The sequence below is a fragment of the Lissotriton vulgaris genome, chromosome 3_1 (genome assembly GCF_964263255.1).
Source record: "Lissotriton vulgaris chromosome 3_1, aLisVul1.2, whole genome shotgun sequence".
NCBI lineage: Eukaryota > Metazoa > Chordata > Amphibia > Caudata > Salamandridae > Lissotriton > Lissotriton vulgaris.
Window position 1 is genome coordinate 511929452 of NC_141689.1, and position 15978 is coordinate 511945429.

General features: G+C 44.3%; 1 protein-coding gene across 2 annotated transcripts in view; it reads right to left on the reverse strand.

Annotated features, from left to right (window-relative positions):
- IQGAP2 (IQ motif containing GTPase activating protein 2) overlaps window positions 1-15978 on the reverse strand; it is a 1114959-nt gene that overhangs the window by 264038 nt on the left and 834943 nt on the right. For both annotated transcript variants that reach the window (XM_086960756.1, XM_086960757.1), the window contains 2 exons: window positions 4110-4200; window positions 3202-3369 (listed from right to left, as the gene is read on the reverse strand). In XM_086960756.1, the coding sequence (XP_086816882.1) occupies window positions 3202-3369; window positions 4110-4200 (259 nt within the window). The remainder of the gene's footprint in view (window positions 1-3201; window positions 3370-4109; window positions 4201-15978) is intronic.

The window sequence follows — 15978 nt, forward strand, 5'->3', positions numbered from 1 at the left end:
CGTGTATTTTACAATAAATCCCACACTGGCATCAGTGCGGGTTTAATGTGAGAAATTTGGTACCAAACTTGTCAGTCTTCAGTGAAGCCATTATGGTGCTGTGGAGTTCGTAAATGACAACCTCCCAGCACCATATACTCTTAAATGGCAACACTGCACTTACAGTGCCCAGGAATGGCCCTGGGTACTGTAGGGGCACAGGGCTCATGCACCTGTGCCCTCACCTCTGGCATAGGGCACCCAGCTAGAGGGGTGACTGAAGTATGCCGGGGCAGTGGGTTTTGTGGGCATGGCACACAGGGATGTGTGCCGTGTCGACTCTAGTTTTAGTTTTGTACTTAGGCTTTCAGCCTGCGAAGGCAGTGTGTGGGTGCCAGTGTACAGGGCCCCCGAGGGTGGCACAATAAGTGCTGCAGCCCTCAGGGGTCTTCTCTGGTCACCATGCCCTGGGTACCTAGGGTACCATTTACTAGGGGCTGACAGGTGGCCAGAAATGCCAATTGGGTATTTTGTTTCAGCATAGCTCTTCTTTTTAGGGAAGGAACACAGGCCCTGGGTACCTGATTGGCAGGGACCCAGGGCTCACTCAAAGTACATCAGCAGTTCAGAAAAAAGTGGGGGCATACCAAGGCAAGAAAGATGGCACTTTCTCACAACATGGGCATGCAGTAAGCTACAGGGATACTGTGGTGGGGACCTAGGGGCTCTGCGTGAGGTCACGCGTACAGGTAGGCACCTCGTGAAACACTGTCTGTTGGGGTGCTCCTGACCCCAAAAACAGAGACTAAGATGAGGCACAGGTTTGCCAAGCTGGCACTTGCTAAGTGGCATATAGCTATTCACTGCACACACCCCAGCCCACCAACCATCCGAAAATGAATCGCAGACATGCGCGAATGGTGAGTGGCAGAGGAAAGAAGATCATGAGCAGTGCACACGGATGACAATGCAGAAAGGAACTTGGATTTGTGGAGGGTATGCTGGAAGGCCTGGCTGCGGTAGGGCTGCTGGAGGGCGATTCCCCCATGGACACCCAGGATTCGGGAGGGAGGATCCTATTTTGGATGTGTACGGGATCATGCCAGGATAACCCTGGCTGTGTACAGGTGTGAATTTGGGCAACAAGTTGGTGAGCTCGCTGATGCGGTGAGTGTGACTGTTGCTCCATTCCGCCCCCCTTCTCTTCTCCCCCTAGGGGATGGAAGCAACAAGATGACCATAGTGGTGTGGACGAAATGTTCTCCATCTCTTTTGTAAAGGGTGATACTGCCTTGTAATGTTACATATACCAAGGTCGGAATGTGATGCAACAACATGTTTTGTACTATACTTTCTTCAATATAAACATGTTTAAAAAAAAAAGGAATCAATTTCATCAGCCCTTCAGGGGCAGAGGCAAACCCTGCTTAGATTGCTAGAGTAAGGTGTTCACTAACCTTCTGATAAAACTAGCAATAAAATATACCTACAAGATTTGGAAGTTTGTATAAAAGAAACTGAAAGAATGAGAAACATGTCAATGTTTAGGTTGCCAGTAGTCTGTCTTCTGTTTCGACTCGGGCCTACCCCAAAGGTAGGAACTGAGAAATAGAATGAAGGGTGAACTCTGGATAAGCATAAACAACAAGGAGGCTAGGGAAGAAAGGGAAAGAGCTAGGAAACACATGGGGACCGCAGAAAGAAGGAAAAAACACACAGCAGGATACAAAGAGAAGGACTTAAAGAGAAGGAAAAGAGGAGCAAAAAGAGTAGCGAGGAGGAGAAAGTTAAGAGGGAGAGAGTGCGGGCTGCCTGCACAGTGTGTGGGAAAGACTAAACAGAAGGCTCCAAACAACGCAGAGCACAGCATGACAGAAACCAATTTACAGAGACACAAGAAGATGCAGGTCAGAGGAAAACAGTGGGTCAGTAGAAAGGTCCCCCTCAAAATAAAAAAAAATGTAAAGTAGGGGGGTCTGCCTGATCCACAGAAAAAAAGAAAAATTTTCCAGATGAAAGTATTCATCAGGTTTGAATCAATTACCTGGTCAATGCTGCTCATTCCTACTAATTTGTGGAAACTGTTTTATAACAAGATCTCATCAGAATAGGTTTTTAATGGAGAATACACAGAACCCTGTGAGGGAATGGGTTCTGCAGAGAAGACCTTCACCCCAACCAGGGTACATTACGTGGAGGAATGTTATGATAAGGAGTGGTCTAAAAGTTGAAATGGATGCTGAATATTGAATTTATTTTGTCTTGAGGCCACAACACTCTAGGACTCCACCAGCACTGCTTCTACCAGAGGCCCTAGCAATTAAATTTGGGACACCCCTCCTACCTACAGAGCTGGCCTTCCATCTGTTCTTTACTTCTGCAAAGTACATTGTTGAACAAAGTTACTATTTTACTATACAGGGGTGTGCAGGGGCTCCTCATTCAAGAAAAATAATGAATCAGTCTGGTCCATCCAGCAGAAAAAAGTGAAATGGGAGGTGCTCATAGAGCCAGTGGCTTTTAGTTGTAGAAAGTACTAATGATGCTGGGCCTGTACCATCTTTTTAAATGATTTACTTTCGAAACGTTCAATCACTGTCACTGGTTGGAGCTATAAGCACAGTGAGTAAGGAGTGAACTGCATGAAAAATACACCATAAACTACTAAAGCCACACAATCTGGTAGTTCTCTCAAGGTGGCATTGAGGCTCGTCTATTATTTCTGATCAATATCCTAATGCCTTTGGTCAACCTACAAACCAGTGAGCTTGGTTATGAAGGAGAAACGTAATTCAGGAGGAAAAATACATCCAGTTGCTGTAGCCTTAGAGCCCGATGCCGAGAAGTATAATGGTTGGTAAAGTCTCTAAACCAGAGTTATAGGCCAGAGCAGCAGGCAAGGACCTATAATGAGGGAGAGCGCCTTTAAACCCCGGTATAGGCCGAGGCCGAAGGGCTATCATGCTATTAGAACATTCCACCCACTAAGGGTAGAATGTTCTAAATTAAAGAGGAAGAAACATGAAGACGAGTATTGGAATGTTGGAGCTCTGGGGTTCTACCAGCCATTATAAGCCCAAAACTATTCCACTGTCTTCAATGGAGCTCCCAACATCCCAATGTTCTAATGCAGAATAAGTTTAATTAATACAGACACATTTCCTCAAAAAAATGCCCAGGTAGGTTCAATAAAATCATAATAACTAAGCAAATTAACTTCACCATCTTCTGCTTTCCGTCTCTTGGCTTCAGTGAGCTTCTCGTGGTACGTCTCTGTGCACTCCGGGATCACACCGCGTAAAGCCGGGTGTGGAGACTGTAAGGCAACCAGTGTCTGCTCTGGGTCACCTTTTTCCAAAGCCAGATTAACCTCCGCAATACAGACAGACCCTAAATCATGAAGACAATTCCATAATCAGCTAAGCATTAAATAAACACTTGGAAAAGAGCACCACATCCAACATATCTTGATGAAGGTCTGAACACACTGAGGCCATTTTATTCAAAACTGAAAGTAAAGTAAAATCAACCAAGAGACCAGTCAAGTTTATTTTCCAAACTAGTTTCAACATAACAAATGTAGGTAAGAGTGTTAAAGGGCAGCAGTTGTGGCAAGTCATATTGCTCAATGAGTAGCAAATGTCAAAAGCCGCTATCGAGGTTAATAAATGCGCCAAAGCACCTTCGACATTACACAGGAAAAACAGCCAAGGCGAATAGGAAAATGAACTGGGTATTATGAGTCAATGAAATGTGCAAGGCAGGATGAAGTCTTGTGACAAAGAAAGAAAAAGCCAAAAATACATTTGCTTCTCAAATTTGGGAAATGATATCTGAAGGTGGGGATGCAATGTCAAATATAAGCACAAACATTTACTCTCGTCATTGTCCCATCAAAAACCAGGAGCACCACAACTGGGTTAATGATGGCATTCTTCTGAGCATGAAAACTGCAGACGAGCGCTATCATTAATGGAGGGATCACTATGAAATGGCCCTCTGCATTGAAACCCAACAATGTCAAAAATCAAGCTCGCGGACACAAGACAAAAGGATGCATGTCACAATACAATACAGGTAGTTAAATCTTACACTGTGAAAGTATGGAGGGTGAAGGAACACAGACTTACATTTTGCTGCTTCTTCTGTATTCCTGTTGGCATCAAGGACCCCTTCCTGGAGCTCATCGAGCCACAGAACTGCAGATTCATCGTGCGACTCCTGGAAATGAGGGACAAGAGTTCAAAGAGTGTTCACTGGCCACAATCTCTGGTTTCTCTAGTCTTGTGTTAGCGTTTACATTATTATCAACATCATTCAGCATTGATACCGCCTTGACTTGTATTGAGGACTATTGTGGCAGCGATACAACTCAACATTACTGAATATTTAGAATCTACAGTTGTTGGCATGCTTTAGTTGATGGTTCATATACAATACTCATAACACAACACATTCAGTTCATCAACAGTTCCAACACATGGCTATTGTTAGCATTAGATCACAACAGCTTCGAATCTTCCAACCACAGTAATCACAGACTTTACAATTGATGGAGCACGGTTTCGCAAAAAGAAACCTGCTCGAATACCCCCATAATACGTACTAACAAGTAACTAGTTGTAGAAAACTAACGTACATCTGTCATAAACACGAAGGAAATTGCTTTACACATGACTGAACTAACAGGTAAATAATATATGAAAGAGTTAACACTAACAATATTGTGGTTGGAAAGAAACGAGAAATGTTGCATGACTAGGCCGCATATGCATCAGTAATCTGCATGTTGCATCCTCCTTTGAAATAATAAATAATGCTGCTTTTTGCACAAAGCTTATGCTAGGTAACATTAATGGGGAATAGTGCAAGGTGGTTGGTAAACAGTGAAGGTTTTTATTATCACATAATAAATGTTCATATTTCATTTGCTTTAGTGTGCTGGGAAAGGCGCCGTCTTCATTAAATTGACTAAAGTGGGAGGGGTGAGCTGAAGAGTGAATCTGCTCTGTCAGAGGGAAGACAGACGCACTGTGCACCACAGAAAATTGTACGAAGTTGAAGGACAGTATGATGATCGACTGCCAAATGAGTTCCAAGTCGTGGGACCAGAGACACGTTCTGCGGATGATGTTAAAATCATGAATAAAAGACTTTCTAAATGTAACATGTCTGGAAAAACGTGAGAACGAGCTAAGAACCAAACCCTGGGAAAGAATGTAGAATAATAAATTAGTGACCAAATGCAGTTGAGCATCATACTTATATTTTGAGATAAAGCCTTATTAACTTTACTGAGAGTCTGTGAATATTCAATTGACTAAATGGTTGGTCAGTTAGTATTATCATTGCCATCGACTATTCAACTAATTGGTCCATCAACCAAATGGAAGGAGAGTTGATATAAAGATAGCTATGTTATTTGAACCTATAAAATAAAAGGATTGAAAGTACATTTAAATTGACCCCAGCGCAGTAAAGATTCTGGGCGAATGTGTATGGGCCATTGTAGTTTGATGATATTGAGTATTGATCCCTGATCAATTACTGGTGTTGCGCTGGATCGCAATCAAAACTCTGATGACTCAGAGAGACAGAGGCTCAAATCCAGAGCCAATCACTTCATAACAGACCAGGACCATGATTACAGCCTCTCTCCTCACTGGTGGACATTCTTAATGAAACATTACACTGAGGGTTGTGAGGCAGCTTCCCAGTGGAGCTTGGATTTCACAACGGTACCACCCTCTTTATTAATGTGTTCAACATTCCCACCACTTCACCCAAACCCCCGGGAAACTCTGTGGCTCTTTCTGGCAATAAATCAGTCGATCTGGAGCCGTAAATGGAGAAACTGTTGCATGTGAAAAGCACTTGGAAAGACAGTCGTCCACACAGGTTCAAACTATACAATTTATTTACATACTATTGAAGTTTGCATTATTGAGATCAAATCCAGGTGGGTGTTTAAAAGCTTTTTGCAAATCAGTTGAAGTGGACATTGTGCAATCACTGGGGAGGAGAAGAGGAATATGTAGTGTTCTGTAACCAAGGTGATTATGCGGTATTCCATAACCACCGGTTGATCCCTGGAATGTAATGATGGAGGTATTCTGATTGGGGCGGCCGTGCTGAGCTGAGCTGACCTGTCTCTGGCTGCTGGCGTGGTTGGGGTTTCGATGATGCTATTGACTTAATAAAGAAACTTTGGATAAGTCCTCACTAGTCTGAAAGACTATTACCTTGATCTTCACAGAATGCTAGTGGATATAACTTGGATTAGAGAAAGTCAAGTAAAACATTGTCTTGTCTTGAGGTGCTTTTGAAACAAAGTTTCAAACGATTGAAAAGTAGGGTTTGTTCGAGCGAATGGCTCCTGCTGCAGAAAAGGATTTAAATCTTGATCAAGGTTGTTGTCGCACCTTTAATACATTATTGGATATCTTTCATCCCAAGGGCATGCGACTCTTGTTCTTATGGAGTAATACATATATATTTGTATCTACCCATATATTCCATATGAACAAGGCGGTTGCTGGCGCACTTCCTAACCGTCGGAGGTGCCTCTATGATGGCGCGACTGCTACCAACACCATTCAATTCCGCAAAACTTTACTATTATAGTAAAGAGCGGCACTCAAAGTATGATGTAGAAGTAATTTATTTCAGCATGGTGCTTGGTCTACAAGGCTCTCATTCAGCCGAAACGTGTTGATGCTTGTCACTCACCCCATGCAGAAATAAATTACTGCTGCACCATACTCTTGAGTGCCGCTCTTTACTGGATTAATAAAGTTTTGTAGAAAATATATATTTTAATATATATATATATATATATATATATATATATATATATATATACACACATACACACACATATATATACATACATACACACACACACACATACTATACAATGGCAATCGCCTCCAAGTGGTTATAGGTGAGTCAGAATTGGAAGAGCGTTTTTTTTGTTTTGCTAATAACTTTAGTGCCATTTGATGAATCTTCAGAAAACCTAAAAAACAAAAAGTTTATCCATCTCCGCTACTTCCTGGAAAGTTTCGCGGAGATCAGTTAAGTGGTGAATAAGAAAAAGAGGGAGTCCCAAAATGCTTTTTCCCCCCATGCATTTTCCCTATCAAAAATCAAACCAGGATACGGAAAAATTGGCTGAACAAAATTTTACCAACTTTGCAGAACGTTATATCTTTAATCTGAAATTGTACTTTTTGTGATTTGGTGTAAATCTGTTCAGTATTTTTTGAGAAACTGAGGTTGAAACTTTACACACATATTGAGAGTTGGTCCCGCAGTACCACATATTAAAAAAAATAAAGCATTTCAATTGGCTGAGGGGGCTTTTTTCCCCAGTTAGCTGGCTTGCCTCCGTGGGAAAGAAACCGCTCCACAGTTCTGTGTGTCTGGCTGCAACCTAAAGAAAATGTTGTTGCCGCCATTACAGGACTCGGTCCCAGTGGTATTAGGGGGCACGGCAGAGGTACCCTAACCCCCTGGATCTTATAGGGGTAAACGGGGATATATATATAAAAAAAATTAAAATATTGGGCACCGGGATCCTGTCAGAGCCAGCAATGCCCTGGTCTACTCCAGCTGGAGTTCTACAGGAGATAGTGCATCCCCCTGGCTCCAATGTGAATTCCGCTGGACTGGTAAAAATAAAAAATGTGGGGTGGGGGTCCATGGGTGGTTGCCCACTAACGGGGTTGGGCACAGGACGTAGCCACAGTGTGCGGCGAGGGGGTGGGTGCCTGCAGGGTAGTTGGCCACAGACAGACTGTAATAAGATATTACTTTCCGTTAATAAAACATAGAAATTCACTAAAAACATGAAGGTTAAAGTGGAGCTATATGCAGGTAAGGTAGCAAGATTTTAACATACATAAAAACATTTTTTTACAAATTCACTTAAAATACACTACCATTTTAAACCAGAAAAAGTACTAAAATTTGCCAGTGATGCATAACTGACATAAGTACAACATGCACCACTACGATGCAATGCTTATGACTTCACATATTACACCACTGAGGACGTCTGAAAATCTACAGTGATGCGAGTTATACTAATGTCCGGTACACATAAAAGGCGGATTTCAGTGCTCATTTGGGGTTTCAAATGATAGGTTTTTTTTTGTGAATTTCTAAGTTTTTTTAAATATAAGTTAAAATCTTACTACCTTCTCCACATAAAACTCCACTTTACTCTTTCGTTTTTTTCAGTGAAACCAAATCATTTGATTGACACCGCAAAAACTACTGAACAAAATGACACCAACTTTGGCAGGATGCTAGATCTTGGTACAGAGAGCATGCTTTCTGTGATTTGATGTAAATCTATTAATCTGTTCAGTAGTTTTTGAGAAATGAAGGTACAAAAACATTTGAATATCTGGGCAGTTGGGTTTGAGGGACTTTTGCAAGTGCCCTGCAAGCTCAACTTAAAAAAAAAAAAAAATGAGCGTTTTGATTGGCCATAGGGCATTTCATTTGTATCCCTTGGACCATCTTGCTCCGACAGCAGTGAAAGGCTCATGGAAGCGAGCGCTCTGATTGGCTGGCTGTAACATAAGTGAAAATGTTGTTACAGCTTCTAGGGGGTAATCCACGTTTACAACGAAACATTTTTTACACGGACTTTGAGCCTGCATACCATTACTCCGCGAGGACTTTGACCCCGCATACCATCACTTTGCATTTTTTTATGACGCGTGTGCATTTACCACGCATGCCTTTACAACGAATTACGTTGTAAAGGCATGTATGGTAAATGCACACGTGTTGTGGAAAAAAACAATTTGGGCGATCCACGACGTTATGAGGAAACAGGGGCTCTTCTGTTTCCTCACTACGACGTGCACCGCCCCTCATAGACAGACGACCGACTTTGTGAAGAAGGAACCAGGAGGAGAGAGAGACCACGAGGAGAGAGAGAGGTAAGGGGGATTGGGTTAATTTTTTAGGGGTGGGGGGTCATGCTGGGGTTGTGTTTTAGGGTTTAGAGTAGTGTTTGTGAAGTGTAGGGTTAGAGTAGTGTTGTGGTGTTTGTGTAGTGTACGGTCGTGCTGGGGGTAGTGTTTTAAGGTTTAGGGTAGTGTTGTGGTGATTGTGTAGTGCAGGGTAGTGTTTTAGGGTTTAAGGTAGTGTTGCGGTGTTTGTGTAGGGTCGTGCTGGGGTAGTGTTTTAGGGTGTAGGGTAGTGTTTGTGTAGTGTAGGGTCATACTGGGGGCAGTGTTTTAGGGTTTAGGGTAGTGTGGGGATTCTGTAGGGTAGTGTTTTAGGGATTAATGTAGTGTCGGGGGGTCGTGCAGGGTAGTGTTTTAGGGTTTAGGGTAGTGTTTGTGTAGGGTAGTGTTTTAGGGCTTAGGGTAGTGGTGTGGTGTTTGTGTAGTGTAGGGTCGTGCTGGGGGTAGTGTTTTAGGGTTTTGGGGAGTATTGTAGTGTTTGTGTAGTGTAGGGTAGTGTTTTAGGGTTTAGGGTAGTGGTGTGGTGTTTGTGTAGTGTAGGCTCGTGCTGGGGGTAGTGTTTTAGGGTTTAGGAGAGTATCGTAGTGTTTGTGTAGGGTAGTGTTTTAGGGTTTAGGGTAGTGGTGTGGTGTTTTTGTAGTGTAGGGTCGTGCTGGGGTAGTGTTTTAGGGTGTAGGGTAGTGTTGTGGTGTTTGTGTAGTGTAGGGCCATGCTGGGAGAAGTGTTTTAGGGTAGTGTTGTGGTGTTTGTGTAGTGTAGGATCATGCTGGGGTAGTGTTTTAGGGTTTAGGGTAGTGTTTGTGTAGTGTAGGGTAGTGTTGTGATGTTTGTGTAGTGTAGGTCGTGCTGGGGTAGTGTTTTAGGGTACTGTTGTAGTGTGTGTAGTGCAGAAAAGTGGTTTATGGTAGTGGAGTCGTGCTGGGTAGTGTAAATGTAGGAAAAGGACTGGGTGTCGAGGGAGGGTCGTGCAGGGGTACTACATTAGGGTGTAGGGCATGGTAGGGTACTCTCACTTACCTTTAAATCTTTTACAAAGAGTATACCTTTTCCCACGCATGCCTTTGCGTTGTAATGGCATGCGTGGTAAAGTCATAGTCGTTGTAAAAGTTTGCGTTGTGATAATTTGAGGGGTCATTGTAATTGCGTTCGAAAAAATGCAGGGGGATAGTATGCGGGGTAATTGATTGCGGGATAACGTCACATATTCCTTCTAGGGACATAATTGTAGGGAATTAGTCTCCTGTCCTGAAAATGAGTTAAACAAAATACAGATATAAGGGGGCAAGACAGGGATACCATGGCCCCTACCCCTTTTGGAGGGGGTGCCACAGGAATTCCCACCCACCCCCGGTCAAAACAAAAGTAATTATAAACAATTCCTTCGATCCCGCGGTACTCCCCCAAACCAAACTGTGGCCGCCCTACTTTTAGCGTTTTGGTGAACCCCGGGGTGGGCCAGGTCCTGGGGGGTACAAAAATATAATTTATCGAGGGGCGCATGGCCCTCTATCCCAAGCCTTCTACAGGCCTCAGGGACCGAATAATTAGGGGTGGGGTGCATGGCCCACCTCCCCGAGCCTCGTGGAGACCCCGGGGACACAATCACCCAGGGCCAATATACGTTTGAAGGGGAAGGAGGTCTGCAGCACCCTCAGAGTCATTCTAGGGCTCTGTGGAGCACATTGCCCGGAACCAACATTTTTAACAAGTGGATGGTGTTGTGCAGCCACCCTCCTTGAGCCTCCCCAGGCCCCAGATACCACATCCCCAGGGCCAAATTTATTTTAAAAGGGGAAGTGGGCTACGTGCCCCGCTCCCAGCGCCAATATCGGCCCAGGGGTTCCCATCCTCTAGGCCGGAATAGTGTACAGTGTCCCAGAAAGTCTACCCATGGGACACTGGTTAGCTGCCCGGGAGAGTGTGGGCATACCCTGACCACACTCTGCTTTGACAGGGAACTCAACTTTGGTCCTGTCTGAGGCTGCAAAGAGGAAGTACCGACTCCCTCCAGCAGCCAGTATGTTGCTTGCCTGGGTGCTGGCTTGGGCCATTCAGCACTGGGGCTCCCTCGGTGCCTCCAAACACCCCCTGCATTGTGGGTGTCCTGGGTGGGCTCCCACCTACAATAAATGAAGTGGCTGGCTCCAGCAAGGGGAGCCGGCGGGGGCCCTGGGACTTCCCCCACACACCCTGATGACCACTCCATTGTGGGTGCCTGAGGGCAGAACCGGGGCACCCACCTACAGTAAATAAAGTGACTTGGTCCTGCAAGGGGGGGCCGGCAGTGGTCGTGGGGGGGGCCTATAGCTCCCACTGTGACAACCAACAAAAATGTATAAAGTGCTTGCACTGTGCTTGTGACATCTCTTGAATTTAATGTATCTTAAAAGGGATCTCTTATCAGTTCCCATGGCTGAATTACTGTATTCATTCGTTTATGTGTGGAACTTTGTTTTGTTAACTTCTCCTGGCTGCATACATTTACGATACTTCTACTAAAGCTATTCACACTGCTTAAGATCCATTCACTGTCAAACAGAAAGGCAGACAGCTTCTAGCAGTATGCTGGAATGCTTGCTTTTTGTTACTTAGTTGTATAAAGCTGATGCTTTATACTTAGAAGGTTTGTGCCATTTCCTATTTATGCCTCAGTACCTTTCTTTGCACTTTATAGGCATTATCAGATTGATTTTTACAACATAATTTATTTGGTCATTATGATCAATTTCTTAATGTTGTATTAACATTGCACGTTAAAAAGAAAGTTAGTATACAAGAGCTATTCTATATTTTACTACTTATAAGACAGCCATAAGTGCAGTTACTTTGCTGACAACAGGCATGATTTCAATGATGCAGCAGGTGCAGTCACACCAGGAACAAAAGCTCTAGGCACCCCACTAAACACCTAATATTGCTATATTTCACTACTGTACAAGCAGTTACAATTGCAGTTACCTTGCAGTTAAAAGGGGCCAGATTTAAATGGTGCAGCAGGTACAATAGCACCAGGGCCAAAAGGGGAGGCCAAGCACTTTGCCAGGGCCGGTTTTGGTCCCCAGTCTGGTCCTGCCTAGGGACCCCACTAAGCGCAAAATATTGCTAAATTTTACTACTAAACAGGCAGTCACAAAATAAATATTTTTGAAGGCACTGGGGAAATAATTTGAATGGTGCTGTGGCACCGGTCCCAAAAGTTTTCAGAACTCCTCTAAACACATACTATTTATTTTACATTGAATAATTCTATTATTTCTCTCTTTCCTTGTTCACAAATGCGCTATTACTTACCCGCACTATACCACTATATATTGCCTTTTTGCAAATAAACACGTCATAACACTAACAGACTTTCTGTAACTTATGAACAACTACTCAGCAAGATACAACTTACAACAAAAAAACACTTATTATTATTCACATAGGTGAAACCTAATGCAATTACCAATGCCTGTTAGTATTAATGTTTATAACACAGATAAGAATATGTCAAAACCTAACCAAGCACTCAATGTCATTAAAAACTCTTTATAGCAGCCACATAGAAGGCAGATAAAAACATAAATGCCCATCTAATTGGGTATCCAAACTACAAGAAAAATATAAAGACTATATTTCGTGTTAAATAATAAAACAAATAAAAAGCACACTTTGAACTAGCTTTGTCACTGAAGAGAAAGGAACTTCTTTTCGGTGGATGTGAACAATGTCTCCAAGCTTTTTGCAGTCACAAAGTGAAGAGAGCCAATGGAAGAGTGGGCTCACCCGTTGCCTCATTTTGTATGCTGCATAGTATAGTGGGCAGAAGCACAAACTGAATGGCAGTTTAACCGTCCAAGGGATGAAGCCTGCAGACCAAAAGTCCCTTTATGTATGTAGAATGTATATTGATTTTAGGGGGGACAAATAATTAGTGAGACAGCTAAGGCCATTTTTTAAATGTCAAACTTGCAAATGCTTGCCTTTGGTTCATATTTGCTCATTGACTTGACACTCACAATTATCAGTTGTGGCAGACAAGATTGTAGATCCTCACCACATATGGGAAATTGGTAATTTCGACTTTCAGCATTTTGACAAAGGAATACACCACAACACAAGAGCATATATTAAATCAGAGCAACATGGTTAATGACTACAGAACCCTCCATTTTTGTGTACGACAGACAGTGCAAGTTGCAACGCAGCATTCATCACGCCACTTAACCAATCCGATGGGCACCCTGCCAATGAAGGTGAAATCCCACCTGTGGAAAAAGTGATGTCACAAGTGGTCTCTGATAAGGAAATCAGAGACATTTTATGCATCCACGTATCACACCACCACTCGAATGGGCGACACTGCATTTACGCGTATTGGCTATGCATACAAGGCCCATTTATAGAGCACTATATATTAGATCACTATAATAATTTATTAAAGAAAACCCTGAAAAACGGAGGCAACATGTTTTCTATCAATGACAAACTCTTGAACAATCCGACTACATAAACTCTTGCTAAATCCTCCGATTCCAAATAAAAGCCTGGTTCTCCCTTGACAGATACTGAGGAGTCAAGAAAATCAGTAGACTGCTGGGACCTGCTATCACTTTGTGTTGCTTAGAATTCTAAATATACTGCTCAACCATTCAAAGCAAATGGTATATGCAGCCAAATATGATTCTTACAAGAGTGTGCCTCTCCTATGTTGCTGTTCAACATGTTATTTGGGATTGAAGAGGGAAGTTTGGGGACAATAGCGGGTGTGTTGACTAAGAATCAAATTAGGAAGGTTCTGCAGGATTGCCCCTTGGGCCACCAACCAAGGGTCACAAAACAATCTAGTTTGGAAGACAGGCCAGCACAGTGCTGGAGACAGGGGGCAGCATGAGGGGTGAATGTTGACCATGAAGATGCAAAGAATGACATGAATTGTTTCCAAGGGCAATGAAAATAAGACTAAGAGCAGATCACAGATTTTTCACAGGAGGCTAAAAAAGTGTGTGTTTGGGGAGAGGCCGGGATGGGGGGTGGCATTGCCAGTAATTCTTACCCAAAACATTGGCAAGTATCAAAGAGATGCCTTGGTAGAGTGGCAGAAACAGGATGTCAGCTAGTCAGTCAGGCTAATTGGGCTGTGGAAGTATCATTCTATGCTAGAAGCAAAATGGAAGGGGGCAATGGAGGACAGGGAAGGGGAGCCAAGGGTTCTGGAGAGGAAAAGAGCCACAGTAATGAGGATAGATGTGCCTGTCGGTCAAATATGGGCCTGTTTAGAATGGGTTAGTGGACTAGCTTAGAAATCAATTTGTTTGGAAGTGTCAAGCCTTTTAATCACACAACGACCCTGCTGAGAATACGAAACCCCCTCTCATTCTGCCATTTTCTTTCTCTCCGTCCCTCAGTGTGCCTTTAAACAGTGGTTCGAGTGGAGAAAGCATATGTGAGTCACAAGGGCAGGTTGCGTTCTTTTTCACTGAAATATAACTGTTTGGCCATAGAGGACACTGGCTTACGAGGAGCAGCAGTGCCACCGGAGGTCTTAATCTGTGCCAGTGGTTATACAGAAGTGAAATGGTTATGAAGCATTGTGCCACCTCATTTCTGCATGAGCCCTAAGGGGTAGAGTATGAAGTTGACAAGACGTGTCATCGGCTAGATCATGATAATGATGCATGGATGTTTCTACATATGTTCATGCTACTTAACAAGAGCAGAGCTGGACTAGCCTATAGAGAACCAATCCGTGTCTGAAGGGCTGGTCTGGCAGGTCAGTGTATTGCCCAGTTCTTAGGCTGTTTGTGGGCCTGTTTTATGGACTGCGGGCTGGTTTTCACAGTTGATTTCCCCAATATTAAAACCAACAATTCCTTTAGCAAGCTCAAATCCATGCAGTCTTCCATACCTTGCAAGGCACTTCTACAGCGTTTCTTTAAAAGTTCAAAACTGACCCGGTTTGCAAACATGGGCCCCTTTTTAGGTTTCGCCTGGGGCACGGAGCTTTAGCTCAGCCCCCAGGAGAAATCTCTAGTTTTCAGTAAGGGGGACTTGAATACGCCCCTCTGTTCCATTGGCTAGCTCCATAAATGGAGGCTAGCCATTGGAACAGAGATCTGTCCGTCATTCACGGACCAGATTTGAGGGCGTTCCCGAGATTTTTTCCATGGGCGTTCCCTCTGTGTAGTCATGCGGCGGTGGGCGGGGTTATTTTTTTTTGGTTTCCTCAAGTCATGTTTTTGTCATTGCGCCGAAGATGGCGCCGGGGCCCGTCGACTTCTCGTTGCTCCAAGAAGTCCAGGTGAGTGCTCTGCCTTTTGATTACCCTTTCCCGCCCCCCTCTCCCCGTGTGTCCGTTCCCACCCCCCCTCTCGGTGTGCCCGTTCCCGCCCCCCCTCCCGAGGTCTGTGTCTCCGGCCCCTTGTAAATGCTTGTTCCTTCACTTTTCCAAATGGCTTGTGCGCGCTCTCTCCCTCTCTTCCAGGCCCCCCCCCCCGAGTTTCTCACCAATGGCTACGCCCCATTTTCAGAGAAGGCGGGGGCATTCTATTTTTGGCACGCTGGGTCAGTCACGTGATGGCGAGGGACGTCACCGAATGTTGTTGTCGGTACGGGGTGCGGGGGGCTACAGTGGGAGTTGCGGGGATGGAGGAGGAGCGGAGGCGGCCCGGGAGGGAGCGGCGCTGAGAGCAGGGAGGCACGGCCAGGAGAACGGGCCCGGAGCGCGTTACAGCAGGTAAAGAATGGACGACAACCCGCCTTGGGAAGATGTTGGTCGGTTACGGCAGTTACTTAGAGTACGTAGAGCTTGGAATGTGCAAAGGAACAGGGTATGTATGTGGAAGGCCAATGGTTCTCCTCTGGAGTAGAGGAAGAAGGTATGGGAACGGCTGTAAGAGGAGGGGGCTGGTCGGAGTGGCTGGGAGAAGACAGGTAGTGGGGAGAAAAGCTGAGGCAGAAGTGAGGGGTGTTTAGGACATAGGCATGCATGGACCAGGTGGGACGATGGGGGAGCTGGTGTCAGGGTGTGTGT